Below are 14,846 nucleotides of genomic sequence, written 5' to 3' on the forward strand. Positions count from 1 at the left end.
TGACCTTGGCCTGACCTTGGTCTCGGCATCGACGAGGCTGACGGCCCGCTCGTCCACCTGCAGCAGCATGTCCTGGGTCCACACCTTGCCCTTGGCATCCAGCAGGCGCAGTTTGCGGACGCCGTCCTCGATGGTGATCACCGCCTCCTTGCGGTCCATCACGAACGTGGTCAGGTGCTGGGGGAGGGGCAGGGGCGGGGGGCAGAGGAGGCGGGGTTAGCGGTCGCCACTCGAGATTCCATCCGATCATTTCTGCCGTCAATCATCCCTCACGCAATCCTAATACACGCCCGACGTGTAAGACGCTGGCGTACCAAAAAAGCGTAATTGAGACAACTTCTTAATCCTCTGATTGAATTTCGATTAGAAATTTCAAGAAGTGTGAGTATTGTTCCGATTGTTCTGGAACTTTCTGTTATTTCTTCCATGAGTTCAGCATTATCTGAATCTTGAAAAATGCTTTTGGATATGTCACTTTATGGTATATCTTTCAACACTGGCGTGACAGAACATTAATTATCGCCATTCCTGTTACAGCACATTTTCTATCCATCAAGTTTTGCTTCATAAACAAAACGGGACAGCTGTGGACCCCGAACCAAGACAATAAATAAAATCTCAGTCAGCGCAACAGCACAGGAGCCTCTCAGTGGAACCGCCGGTGAACACGCTGTTCTGGCTCTCGCTGCCTCTCACCTCTACGCGGTACTGTGACGTGTCGGTCATGCTGTTGATGCTGTTCTTCGCGTAGTTCTTCCTTTGCTCTGAGGGAGGCAGACACACACAAATGAGCCACAAAAGTGCGCTTATTTCTGCCCTGCTCATTATTTATTTGTGTATTTAACGGGATGTTGGTCATGAGATACTCGCCAATCCCTCACTTAACACAAGGCGTTCATTGAGTTTTCAAACGAGTTCAAATACTTTACACACAATTCACCTTCAGTGTCCCTAAATGGATGTTCTTAGTGAAGCCAGTGAATAAGCCTATTGGGGTGTTTCAAAGCCTGTTCCATATTCCTGCAATGTCTACCATCGCTTCAGGACAGCGCAGACTAGCCTGCTGTTCACTCTGCACCTCAGCTGCGCAGTCATTACGCTGCAGTGGCCTGCCTGCGCAGCTGCTGCAGGCCGAATGCAGCTCCCTGATTGGCCAGAGGAGCTTCTAGTACAGAGTGTCCAAACTGGACGGCCAATTACACGCCACCCTGCGTGAGATCACACCAGTCAGTAATCTGGGACCTTTCTGCTCGGTGTTATGTGAACAGGGGAGCTCACAGGATTACAGAAGCAGATTAGGCAAAGCCTTTTCACTCCACTGTACGACTGTACGTTTGGAAGCACGTCTGTGTCTCCCCAATAGTCATTCTACCCAAAAACCAACAGGCATTGAAACAATCCAGAATACTACGTCAATATTCCAAATAACTTACTGTAAAATTGCAATTAAATCTCCTGACTGTTTTCATTTTGTCAAATTTTATTTTCACATAAAAGGTATGCCTAAGGGCAGGGCGGTGTGGCTACTGTATGTAAGAGTTTGGTTACTGAACATAGGGACGCTGGCTAAAATTCCCAAAGGAATACTGCTATTAAATCCTTGGCTATGGTGCTTTTGTGCCGACATAGGACACACAGTTATACACTAATAGACAGCTGATACTACAGTGCTAATTTAGTAACACACGCACACAAAAATCACTGCACTCACACTGGAAAAGGGTAGGCAAGGTGTTGGGATGTGGGTCAGCTTTCTCTCGAGAGAGATAAACGTCATTTTTCAGGAGAAAAGGCGAAAACTGATTGAAACTACCAGTTTCTGCAGAGCCAAAGACTCTACTCAGATTCAGTTTGTGATTGTCAGGGAGGGCACACTCCCAGCAGACCATTGCACGCTTGCAGCACTTTAAAACGGCAGTTCTTGGGCTCTGCAGATACTCTGGAAAGTTTGAAGGCAACAGCAAACAGAACTTCAGTCTCAGGGTCACCTTTCTTTTTGTGTTTGGCAGAAGATTGGAGGAAATAAATTCCGTCGGTTCCTGAGCGCAAAACGGAGATAAGAACAAAAGGGAGTACCTCAAAAACCGCATGGGGGAGCAGGCATGTGACCCCCACATGTGAGAGGACACTTCACTGAGCGGGAATTCACCACTGCACCCCAACTGAGGCTATGTGGATTAGACTACTGATGCAATGCAAGAGGGGCCAGAATATAAGACTAAGCTATAGGCTAGCAACAGGCCTGGATGTAGGAATATGCTATAGGCTAGCAACAGGCCTGGATGTAGGACTATGCTATAGGCTAGCAACAGGCCTGTATGTAGGACTATGCTGTAGGCTAGCAACAGGCCTGGATGTAGGAATATGCTATAGGCTAGCAACATAGGACAGAAACACAGTGCTTGACATTAATTAGCCAACTGTAGCAGTGCAGGGGAAATCTGAGGGAATTATTTTGTAAATTAATGTTATTTTTACTCTAGTTTGATGACTATGAGAAGTGATCTGGGGCCGGATTTGTGTAAAATCCTGAGGGAACTTGCAGGAGGGATTTAGTTGTGCCACTGGTGTGCAGCGATTGCAGCACAGTAGCTTTTGATGCATTTCGTTAAGGTCACATTCCCCCACTTTAAGCTCGCTCTGAACTGACTTTAATACAATGAGAAAAAGCAACACTATTGCGCTAAGCACAGTACAATTATAGCTAAATTAAAATAAAATAATCCGAAAATCAGTCTACGCAATGATAAATTACACATAAATAGCTCCAGACTGAGGAGTAAGATAGTATAATGCAATATATGTCACATTTAAAAAGAAATGTGGGTGGCTAAAAGGCTCTCTGAAAAGAGATTAGCCCGAAAAATAACATTTACCATTTGTAATATTTCTTTGTTACATGAAAAACATTGTTTTCTGCACTGTGTAACAGACAACGTGAAGTTAGAGAAGAGGTTAAGTGCATTAAAAGAATGAGGAAGCACTGCTTTAATATTGTGCAGACATTTCAAATTACACACTAAACAGGAGAAGAATCGGGAGTCTCGCACTTTAGCCAGAATGCTTTGCTGACATAATCCCAGAGACAATTAGCACAGAACTGGACCTCAGCCATGGTGCCCTGCTCCCCCAAACAGAAAAACACCGCAGGGGATGCAACAGGAACCAAGGGAGGTAAATGGGTGTGGGCGGAGTCCCGACATGGCGACCACTGACATAGCCAGGATCTTCTGCCCTGTCAATCACAGTCAGGGTTTCCTCCCATTGGACGTGGAGACCGTGGCCACACCCCCTCCGCTCGGTGAGGGGAGGTGACGGCGTTAGCCATGGGGGTTTGCCTCTACAGACCAAAATGTGTGAGATGTGCTGGTTTTAAACAGAACTGGCCTCTGCTGGGCGAACACTGCATTGCTGAAAGTCTCTTGATGTTCGTCGCCTTCATTGGTATTTTGAAGGCACACAATTCATGGCACAGACAAACAATCTCCCGCAAACCTTAGCCTGGGGCTCTCTCTCTGGCAGCAGACTCCATTTTGGAATAGAGAGACGCCATTACACGCACGCCATCCAAAACAAATGTTGCTTATCAAGCCTGCTACAGCCCGCAGCTGTAGGCCCAGGCTTAATGATGCAGCTCGTGATTAGAGCAAAGTTAAATGCTCCCTATAATTTGCATGTCAGGCAAACTGTAGATGCGGATGGTGGCTTGAATTGATTACATTTCCATCACGGTCAATGCTTCTCATCAGATGGGTTCTTCAGGGGGTACCAATGATACTAAGAAGGGGGTTGCTCTACGTACCGTACAAAGCTTTAGCACTGGATTGTGGCTTGTTGTCTGGAAGATCGGGCTGGGAACTGTGTCCACTGTACAGAAGACAGAAGTTTGAGGACAGTTAGATGATCCCTGGTCATGGTGTTCCTCATCGTTTGACATTCTTTAAGTTGAAAGCCTTTAAGCGTTCCTCAGCGCTGTGCCTCTGAGCCAATCACGTTAAAGAGCGGTTTGCAACCTGATGTTCTGTGGTGTATTTTCATTGGTTAAATAAAAAAAGGTTAATTAAAAGCAGCATGTCTTTAGCAGAATGAGTAGCTGTTTGACTGTTATGAACGGGTACAGTGTGCTTGAGTGGCCTCCCCATAAAAGAGTACTTCAATTTTTTTTTTATTAATTCATTTAGATTAAAAAATAACAAACACATGGAAGAGCATTTTCTAATTCTAAACTAATTAACTCAAGTGTTTCAGAACAGGACAGAACACATGCTAGTAAACAAGTAAGCTTCTGTATTGCTATCCCTGCTGAAAAAAACAGCTCAAGCTATGTTTTGAAACAGCTGGTAGCTGGTCATTTCATGCTGACCAAGCTGGATTTTACACCAGGGATGAGTTGGCTGACATTTAAAAGCAGAGCAGCACCACGTCTGTCCACTGTGCTTTCCCTCTAACAAACGGTTTTATTTTCGGCTGTAGTACGTCGTGTTCTCCGCAGAACGGGACACTCACTTTAGCTGGGAGGGGTACGCCCCGAAACCCCCCGAGGGGTAGGTGGGAGGAGCGTATCCGTTCATTTTCAGGCTCGCAGAGGAGAGTCCACCTGGAAGGAAACAAACGTCATGAAGGCCGGCTGACCCCTGACCCCTGACCCCTGACCCACCGCACGCAACGCTGCTAAAACGTGAACAGAACCTTCATCCGAATACCAATGAAAAGCAATGAGTTGTGATTCCGTTGGGCAAACCACGGTCCTCAAGGGCTGAGGACTGTGATCCGCCCTCCCTTTCCCCAGGAGTCAGGTTCAGTTCATTATCTGAGAGGAAAGAAAACCAGGGCCAGATTTGAGCATCCCTGCTTAGCTTTTTTTCCTGTTTTTCCCCACAACAAGAAACTGGTATGGGCCATACACTGTACGTATGTGTGTGGACCTTCATGTTTGAGTACAAGAAACAGGCACATAGACACATACACAATGTCATGTTGGTGGTGATGATGATGATGAGGAAGGAGAAGAACCAGGAAACGGGAAGCTCCACAGCACTGGAGCTTCAGTCCTTAAGAGTACCGCAGGGATAATCAGCCAGTGTTTTTCTCATGACTAACAGGCTCTGGGATTTACACCTGGAACATTCCAGGTACATGGCTGGCTCCACGAAACCCCAAGAGTGCAACGGCTATGATGCAACTCCAGCAGCTTCATAAGAAGTCCCCGTTGCACGCCTATCTCATTCTTACAGTTCTACTGTGAACACCACACTGCTACACACAGCCAAGACTATCAATGCGATTTCAGCAAAGGCTCCCTACTGGTTAACCAACTGGTTGGTAAATTGTCTGTGGAAATTCAAGAGTAGAGGGGTTCAGTCTGGGCTTTTAGATTATTATATTATATTATATTATATTACAAGTACTATGATATACTGCACGGTCCCAAATGTACAGAGCACTGCACCAACTTTAAGAAAAAAAAAAAACACCGCAACTTAAATTACCGCTTGTTTTCCTGCAAATGTTCCCCCACCACAACAACCAAAAAGGCACATTTTTAATGAAACTCTTCCCTTGCTACAGAGCCGGGCCTCTTTAAACGAATTGTCTACAACAGACAGAACACTTGAGCACAGATGCTGGGCTTTGTGTCTCTGTAGCTCCACACCCTGCCCGTCGCTGAGTGGAAAAAGCCTGGGGAGCTTATGGAAGGCACAGGAAACGGCACGAGACAACATTCACCATTTAAAGGCCCACACGCATCAGCGCTCTCCCCTGAGTTTTAACACAAGTACGAGCGCTAAGAGGACCTGAGAGGACAGCACAGTTCCGAGTCCTAGTGTAAACATACAGATTACATTACATTACATTATTGGCATTTGGCAGACGCTCTTATCCAGAGCGACGTACAGTTGATTAGACTAAGCAGGAGACAATCCTCCCCTGGAGCAATGCAGGGTTAAGGGCCTTGCTCAAGGGCCCAACGGCTGTGCGGATCTTATTGTGGCTACACCGGGATTAGAACCATCAACCTTGGGTGTCCCAGTCATTTACCTTAACCACTACGCTACAGGCCGCCCAGATAATCAGAACCCTTGAAGAGTACAATCAACTTCCAAACTAGCATACCACAGTTGGCAGCTAGAATACCCTGAATACAACAATACAGTACTGACATCCACCGGGAGGTCATTCCACCACCGTGGGACCAGGACAGACAGCAGTCGTGAACGTGAAGTGCAGGTGTGGCGAGGGGGGAGGCGCCAGACGGCACGATGTGGCAGAACGGAGGGGTCTTGTTGGTGTATTGGTCTTGATAAGGGATTGAATATATATAAATTACAATTTGGAAGTGTGAAACAAAACCGAAGGCTCGAAATAATTATATAAAAAGCTCAAAAACGGTAAAGATTTGCCTTGAACTGCAACCTCAGAATCTGCCGCAGTCCCTCAGATACGCCCTGTGTGTAAATCTATTTAAGTGCCTCCTGAACTGAAAAACGCTGTCGTATAGTTTACGACCTGCCATCACGGTTAACGGCTGCCATTCACTGCCATACAGCAGTGAGCCCTCCTCAAATGCATGGCCTAAATTAACTTTGTTCAATAAAGTTTAACAACAGATGACATATATCCATATGTCATACACTCTCAGAAATAAAGTGACAGTGGAGGTACATTTTTGTTCTTCAAGGGTCACATTCCCCAAATGTACTGTTCCCTGAAAGTTTGAATGTTCTCTTTGGGCAAAATGTGTAAATATTCCAAGCAAATAAACGGAGCGGCTTCACCTAATGTACCGTATTTGCACTCAAAATGAAAAAATAATGATGTTCTCCTCCGAAAAAAACAAAAGGAATGCAATATATTGTAATAATGAACAGTGTGGTGGAAAGAAAGGACATCTACTGCCAGCCAATGAGCACAAACAGCGAGAGAAGCCATTTGTCACTGGTGACATTGTCACCTGAAATTAAAAGAGTCTCTGAGGTCATTCATAAGGACATCACCACTCCGACCTTTGAACCCACTCAAACTCCTGCGTCCAGCCGGAGACAGCCGCAGCTGAAGCCTCCAGAGCGCCCGGCTCATTCGACAGCCCGCTTTTACACCTCCTCACATTTCCCCGGCCTCCCAGGGCACCTCTCTCTGCAGCTCGCCAAACCCTCCAAGTCCAGGCCAAGCCTGACGGTGCAGACGAATAAGTGAGAATTACTCACCTGGAAGGCTGAGAAGAGACGGCGTGGGAAACGGAAGGTAGACAGAGGTACGGCAGTCTCAAAAGGACATCTGCTGATTGACTCACTTCCCGAGAGCAAAGGGCAGGACTCAAAATTAAGTGATTCAAGTTACCGGGCCTCTGCTGAGTACCCCAGGCCAGTTGGGAGAATGTGAGCTCATTCCAGTCGTTTATTTTTCTCCTCTTTATCCTTTCCTCGCTCCCGACCCCAAAATAAAGCGAAGTTCTGCCATCTTTAAGGACATTCCGACCTGTTAAAATGTTCCTTCTAGGAGTACAAGTTAGGAACTCCTAATCTTGCCCTTTCAGCCTTTGCGGAAGTATTTTCTTGGGAAAGCGGGGGGTAGCATTGATTGACCTGTGGATCCACGTCTCCCCCATCTGCCACGTCTGTTAGTGACGTGGCTTCAAACTGACGTGTGAAAGGTCAAGGAGATTCCATTTGCCTCATTCATGTGTTCTTGGTTTTCCTGTGTTCATTTATTTTTCTCGCTGCTTATTCTAGCCTCTCCTGATGGATGGAGCCAAGAGCAGGAAAAGGAGTAAGGAAAAGATAAAAAGAGGAGAAAAATAAGCGATTGGAAAGGGCCCTGCATGTACCCGATTACCTCCACCTCAGCTACCGAGGAACAAAGTGTGTGGTTCCTCAGGCATTATGGGAGAACACCAGTATGCCCTGCAGCATTCTGGGAGATGGAGTCCTGCAATGTAAACCGGGGGCTCGCATATCAACGTCCAATCACACCCTAATCTGAACAAACACTTCCGGGTAAAGGTCAATCCGGCGAGCATCAACGGCGTATCCGCTTCAGGGCTTAGGAAAAAACGCAGTCTCCGCAGAGCTCATATCTCTCCTGCAGGCCTGCAGAGTTCCCCTTTCGACAGAAATTAAGATAAATTAGCTCTGACAGGGACCTGAAAGACGTCTCCACGCGTCCCTAATTACAGCAGCCAAAAGTCGGAGCACATTTTGTTCCACTCCGCTTCTGGCAGGGGGGGAAAAAAAACACAAATTAAAAGCGCGGCACAGGACGCGCTGCGAGGTGCTGATGCCGCCGTCGATACGGAGAGCGTTCCCCTTTCGCTCTGCCATTTTGATTCCCCCCCCCCCCCCCCCCACGATTCTCTCGCTGAATGTGGAGCAGGGATGCGCCTCTGTGCTCCAGATAAGCTCTGGCAGAGAGCCTCCTGACCTTGGCTGTCCTTGTGGAAGCGCGTGAGGGCTCGTCGTTACGCCCTGCTGCCACGGTGTTAATGACGCCCTGGCTCCTCGCCGTGTTGATTGAGTCGGGCTGTGGGGACCTTATACGGAGGAGCCTGGGAGCCAGGAGACAGCAGACTCCAGGCCGGCCGTCAACAGGTCTGTCAGTCTGTTTCTCATCCATACTGCACCCTGCGCCCTATGTCCCCTCTTTTTATGGTTATAATAAATAATATATAAATACAAGCTAATGCTTAAATATTGCTTTGCTGTGCTTAATTTGGGTTGAATACATAATACATATTGACAAAATTCTGGATATTGGCAAATCTGGCTAACAAATCCAAATCCAGCCCTGGTTTTCTTTCCTCCCAGGTAATTCAATTAGTGTTACTAATTGGCCCAGACTGTCTTGACAGCCGACTCCCAGGTAAAGGGAGGGTGGAAAAACCAGCAGTTCTCGGCCCTTGAGGACAGTGATTTGAAGAACAGGGTGTCACAATCACGAGGGTGTCACAGTGTGAAACAGTTTTTCTCACTTTTCTCACACCTGCCCCTCAACAAGGGCTCTGCACTCTGTCAGTGTGACATATTGCGCTGAAGTCCACGATAAGAGTCGGCATCAAAGCAACCTTTTGCCACTTTGCATCGATCAGGAAACGGCAGTGTACTCTATGCTTTCAGCCTGAGACGGCGGCCATTTTGTTTTTCTGTGCTGCAGCAGTCAGCCGTGGTGTTCAGGCCGTATTCCAGTAGAGTGTCGCAGGCTACAGTTTGAACGAGTTGAACTCGGATTCACTGTGGCTAAACAGTGTCTGGATTTTACCAACCAGACCACCAATAGTCTTGAGGTCCTCAACATTATTATGACATTAATCCACAACACATGGAGACACTTGACCCCGGATCTCTGAGAGCTACGGGAACGAACATGGTCGCAGTCCTTTCATTGAATCACCGATGGCAGTTTAGAGGCTCCATTTTGTCAACCGGATACAACTCTGGCAGCAGAACCCTGGTCTGTCAAGGAGCTACCTTCACCGGCCAATCGGCCCCTTCCATAAGTGTTCTTACTCCTCCCCAAAAGACAGGCCAGCCAATAAGGCGAAAGAGGAGGTGAACGAGGAGGCAGCCCCCCCCGTGCGTGTGAAACTGGCGTAGGCCCCCCCCTTCTGAGCCCGGTTTCCACAGGAGACCCCCTTCCCGCGGTCCCACAGTAACGGCAGGTCATTACGGCTCCGGCAGCCATTAAAAGATGATTAAAACCAGCCCGGCGATCCACGGGGGAATGCCTAAAACAATCTTGGAGGAGGTTTGCGAAATTAAAAGCCCCGGAGGCACAAAGGCACTCTCTGAGGTAATTTATAAGGACCCGACAGCATTCTGAGGCAGGCAGCCCTGGCAGCAGAAGGCTGTGTTTCTCAGGGATATGAAACTAGTCTGCGGCATTGGCACTACCATTTATACAGTACGGCCAAGTGATTACTTTTCCCACGCTACACTTGCACGGCTTCATTTACCCACAATGCATCACTTCGGTCCATCTTTCGGCAGGACAATGGCTAATCCGGTGCGGTATAAGACGGGCGAGACAGCGTATTGTAAAGGGGGGTTCGGTTGGCATATGTGGTACGCCGCATAAACTACTAAAAAGGAAACACATTTCACAGAACATTGAAAATGCCCCCTTTTTTTTTGCGTGAGAGCTGTGTAACCTTTAACAAAGCACGCTTTATGAAATTTTTACCAGATACAGAGCGGAAAAAAAATAACCTTGAGGCTACGTCCTCGTTCTTAACAAGTGCATTCCGCTCTCTCTCTCTCTCTCTCTCTCTCTCTCTCTCTCTCTCGCCTGCGCACAAAGAAACGCACAATCCAACATGGCAAACGGTCTGGCATTTTCCAGACCTTGAGTGTTTTTATTATTCATAGCAGCGGCGATAAGCCCGGCACTGTGAGATACCAGAGCGACAGGTTCAGGCCTGGTCACGGTATCACTCCTCTACCTGTGCAGCTGACTTCCCCCCTGATATCTGATTGGATGAGATCATTGCTGCCCCGAATTCACTGTCCTTCACCTACGCCTGCTCTGAGCTGGGACACTGTAACTAGAGGCGGGCGGGAACCCGTGACCCGGAAGTATATGCAAATCAACCGGCTGAGACTTCCTGCTGGCATTTGGGCCGGTGTGAATACTGGTGGCGTAAAGCATGACGGGAAATGTGAAATAAGGGAAGGATAAAATACGGCGGGACTGGCAGGCCTCAGCAGTGTACTGACCCCTGTAGCGTGGCTCAGTTCTGGCTGCTCAAAGCCTTACTGTAGATTGAGTGCAGATATTATTGTAATGTGCAGCGCCCAGCAGGATGAAAAGTCTTTGGGAAGTTGCCATTTCCGGAAGCAAATTCATTTTGACGGCGTGGCGGCAGCCAGAAACGGACGTGCTTTTAACGATTCAAACCCAGCCAATGCCCGACAGCATTTAAGCAGTGATATTTACACTGTTATTGAAAACTAATTTGTTGATCCTTAATGTTACTCTAAAGTACAATGGCATTAAAGTTGAATTTGAATCAACCACTGTAACTGAATCCCTTTAATACCCATATGCCAAATGTTTATCCAAGCTTTAGATTATATTTATTTTGTTCTACACTTACACAATAACTTATGTCCTAAAAACCCAAACAGGTCAAGATTCCATCATTAAATTCCTTCACAGTCAAAAAGGAATATTAAGCAGGTTGCGGTACTCGGCGAGATTCATTCAAGAAATACGGACATCCCAAAGTAGCAAAGGTATCGAGGACTTTAATCTAAATCTATATTAAGCCAATCCAATGATGTGTTAATGTAACATTCCACAAATACACGTCCTTTTTAAACACATTTTAAAAGCTTAAATAAAAGACTAGTGCCTGAGATAGAGTGGCCAGGGCTTGTTACTCAACAGGCAGGTAATGAGCGGGCCCAGGAGGTCTTCGTGTGTTCACACTCCACACGTCCGGGTGTTAGCGGAGCGCTCAGGTGATTTGTACTAGAAGGTTCTGAGAAGGTCTGGGGGAAGCAAGGGGGGGGGGGGGTCTCGCCTTCGTAATGCCATGTTCAATTACCTCTACCCCCCTTGCCTTCAGGAACCGGAGACTCCATGGGGAAAACCAGGTCCTGGAGTTTCACCTCCGTCACCTACTACTGCCAGTCACCATGGAGATACACTGCTCGTTTTGGAATGGGCTCATTAATTAATCATTGAGCATGATGTGTCTCTGGCTTGCCGTTTTATCCCAGACTACTTTTTCTTCAACCTCGGAAAAAGTATTTAGTGATTATACTGCATGTGCCCTTCATGCCCAGCTTACTGGAAAGGCATGTTCCTCTTTGATCCGGCGTTACGTGTTGTATCGACCGGCCGCTCTGGGTACAAACCACCGCTAAATAAACACATGTGAATTGTGAATGTCCCGCACAGATGATACAGTATACTCCGTGAGCCAGGTGGAAGTTTCTAGAAGTTCAGGGGGAGATTTACGATGACACGGGCGTGGCGGGCAGCCGAGCGGTTGCCATAGGTGAGTGGGCGGAGCCACCGCAGGCTTTGGGCGTTCTGGGCCAATGGGGTCTGGTGTGGGGCCAGCTGGCACCCCTCCAACAGAGTTGCGTGTTTGGGGGGGGGTCAGCTCTACACCCCTCCAACAGAGTTGCGTGTTTGGGGGGGGGGGTCAGCTCTACACCCCTCCAGCAGAGTGTGTGTGTTTAGGGGGGGGTCAGCTCTACACCCCTCCAGCAGAGTGTTTGGGGGGGGGCGGGTACCTCTCCAGCACAGTGTGTGTGTTTGGGAGGATCAGCTGGTACCTCTCCAGCACAGTGTGTGTGTGTTTGGGAGGATCAGCTGGTACCTCTCCAGCACAGTGTGTGTGTGTTTGGGAGGATCAACTGGTACCTCTCCAGCACAGTGTGTGTGTGTTTGGGAGGATCAGCTGGTACCTCTCCAACACAGTGTGTGTGTGTTTGGGAGGATCAGCTGGTACCTCTCCAGCACAGTGTGTGTGTGTGTTTGGGAGGATCAGCTGGTACCTCTCCAGCACAGTGTGTGTGTGTGTTTGGGAGGATCAGCTGGTACCTCTCCAGCACAGTGTGTGTGTGTTTGGGGGGGGGGGGGGGGGGTCAGCTCTACACCCCTCCAGCAGAGTGTGTGTGTTTGGGGGGGGGTCAGCTCTACACCCCTCCAGCAGAGTGTTTGGGGGGGGGCGGGTACCTCTCCAGCACAGTGTGTGTGTGTTTGGGAGGATCAGCGGGTACCTCTCCAGCACAGTGTGTGTGTGTTTGGGAGGATCAGCGGGTACCTCTCCAGCACAGTGTGTGTGTGTTTGGGAGGATCAGCTGGTACCTCTCCAGCACAGTGTGTGTGTGTTTGGGAGGATCAGCTGGTACCTCTCCAGCACAGTGTGTGTGTGTTTGGGAGGATCAGCTGGTACCTCTCCAGCACAGTGTGTGTGTGTTTGGGAGGATCAGCTGGTACCTCTCCAACACAGTGTGTGTGTGTTTGGGAGGGTCAGCTGGTACCTCTCCAGCACAGTGTGTGTGTGTTTGGGAGGATCAGCTGGTACCTCTCCAGCACAGTGTGTGTGTGTTTGGGAGGATCAGCTGGTACCTCTCCAGCACAGTGTGTGTGTGTTTGGGAGGATCAGCTGGTACCTCTCCAGCACAGTGTGTGTGTGTTTGGGAGGATCAGCTGGTACCTCTCCAGCACAGTGTGTGTGTGTTTGGGAGGATCAGCTGGTACCTCTCCAACACAGTGTGTGTGTGTTTGGGAGGATCAGCTGGTACCTCTCCAACACAGTGTGTGTGTGTTTGGGAGGATCAGCTGGTACCTCTCCAACACAGTGTGTGTGTGTTTGGGAGGATCAGCTGGTACCTCTCCAGCAGTGTGTGTGTGTTTGAGAGGATCAGCTGGTACCTCTCCAGCACAGTGTGTGTGTGTTTGGCTGATTGGCCCTGGCTTCTGGGAATGCACCGTGGAAATGGATGACTACCACTGGAGAAGGTCACGATGCCCGTAAGCTGTTCCTACAGTCTGTGTTTTGGGAGATGAATGGATAGGCAAAGCAGGGAGGGTAGGCCGGCCACGTTTCAGGGGGAAATAAGACAATGAGCAGAAGTTAACGCATCATTAATTAGCGTGGGAAATACTCTGATACAAATTGTGTAATTAGTCAATAGCGTTGTGAAGCAGTTGTGAGAAATTAATGTCACCGATGATCTGATCATTCCCTAATTTGCAAAACACGGAAAGGGAACTTTATCTGAAGCAAAGTCACGGCCAACACCACCAGAGTCCTGGTCATTTTCATAAGCAAGCAGTAGACAATGATTGCCGTCGATTTATTTTTTAATCCACCTTCTAACAGCCTCGCAACATTTCAATAAATCACGGAAAGAATTTTGCATGAGCAAAGGTTTTACTTCCCTCAGTTAATCATCAGCCAACTTCTCAAAGGCCGAATGCAAAACATGGACCGGGACAGGGACGGCCGAAGCGCGTAGGGGCCAATCAGACGCACGACGCAGCGCTGACCGACCAATCAGGGCCGGGAGGAAGCGGAACGGACGGGCGCTAATGACGGAACGGTAAACAGACCCCCCCCCGCTGTCGCGCTGAGTGACGTCCATGAATGATTGATGCCCCGGTGTTGCTATGTGGGTCACGGGGGCCGAGTGTGGCTTTACCAGTCCAGGACGGGTCCATCAATCCACAAAACGGGCTCGTACTTTGCTCCCTGCCACAGGCGTGCTGTTCCGCTTTAAAACGCAACATCGTAACGCGATAAAGCGTAGCGCTGTCATCGAGTCAGCCTGTTGAGCACTTTGGTTTACAAGGCGCGTAAATACCAAAGCATATAAGAGTATATGTACGTTATGCAGTTCAATGAATTTGGAATTGTATTAGAATCCATTATAAACATTTCATTGAATTTCAGATTTTTACTTTACACACACAGTCCGCATGCTCCAGCCCAAATATTAATTTTCCAAAACATAGAAATGGAGCTCTATGAGGTCTGAAACCGATCCAAAGCCATATATTACATTATGTCACAACCCATTAGTGGACATAAAATGAAGTAATAATTGCAGGGAGAAACCACAAACTATGCAATACCCTGATTCAGTGCAATCAGCGGATTACTATCTCAAAGGTGTCAGAGCTTATCTTTATGGCTAGCGTTTAGTACATCAGCTTACACTGTATCTTGGCAAACACACCATTTCCCACAGGTTTCCCAGTAACAGAATGTACACCATCACAAAACACAACACTGCGCCGTTTAATGTCCATGGTATGACACCACACCGGGTTCTTTGGCTTGTCTCCATAGAGGAATCCATTTTATTTCTTGATGGAAACCCTCTATCATTGGT

The 14,846-nt window shown here is 48.1% G+C and overlaps 1 protein-coding gene across 1 annotated transcript in view; it reads right to left on the reverse strand.

Annotated features, from left to right (window-relative positions):
• Positions 1–14,846, reverse strand: part of eps8a (EGFR pathway substrate 8a, signaling adaptor) — a 58,365-nt gene that overhangs the window by 20,171 nt on the left and 23,348 nt on the right. The window contains exons 2-5 of the mRNA XM_061229245.1: positions 4,507–4,597; positions 3,803–3,867; positions 697–764; positions 16–177 (exon numbers count right to left, since the gene is read on the reverse strand). Of these exons, the coding sequence (XP_061085229.1) occupies positions 16–177; positions 697–764; positions 3,803–3,867; positions 4,507–4,571 (360 nt within the window). The 5' untranslated portion in view covers positions 4,572–4,597. The remainder of the gene's footprint in view (positions 1–15; positions 178–696; positions 765–3,802; positions 3,868–4,506; positions 4,598–14,846) is intronic.

The sequence above is a fragment of the Conger conger genome, chromosome 19 (assembly GCF_963514075.1).
Source record: "Conger conger chromosome 19, fConCon1.1, whole genome shotgun sequence".
Taxonomy (NCBI): domain Eukaryota; kingdom Metazoa; phylum Chordata; class Actinopteri; order Anguilliformes; family Congridae; genus Conger; species Conger conger.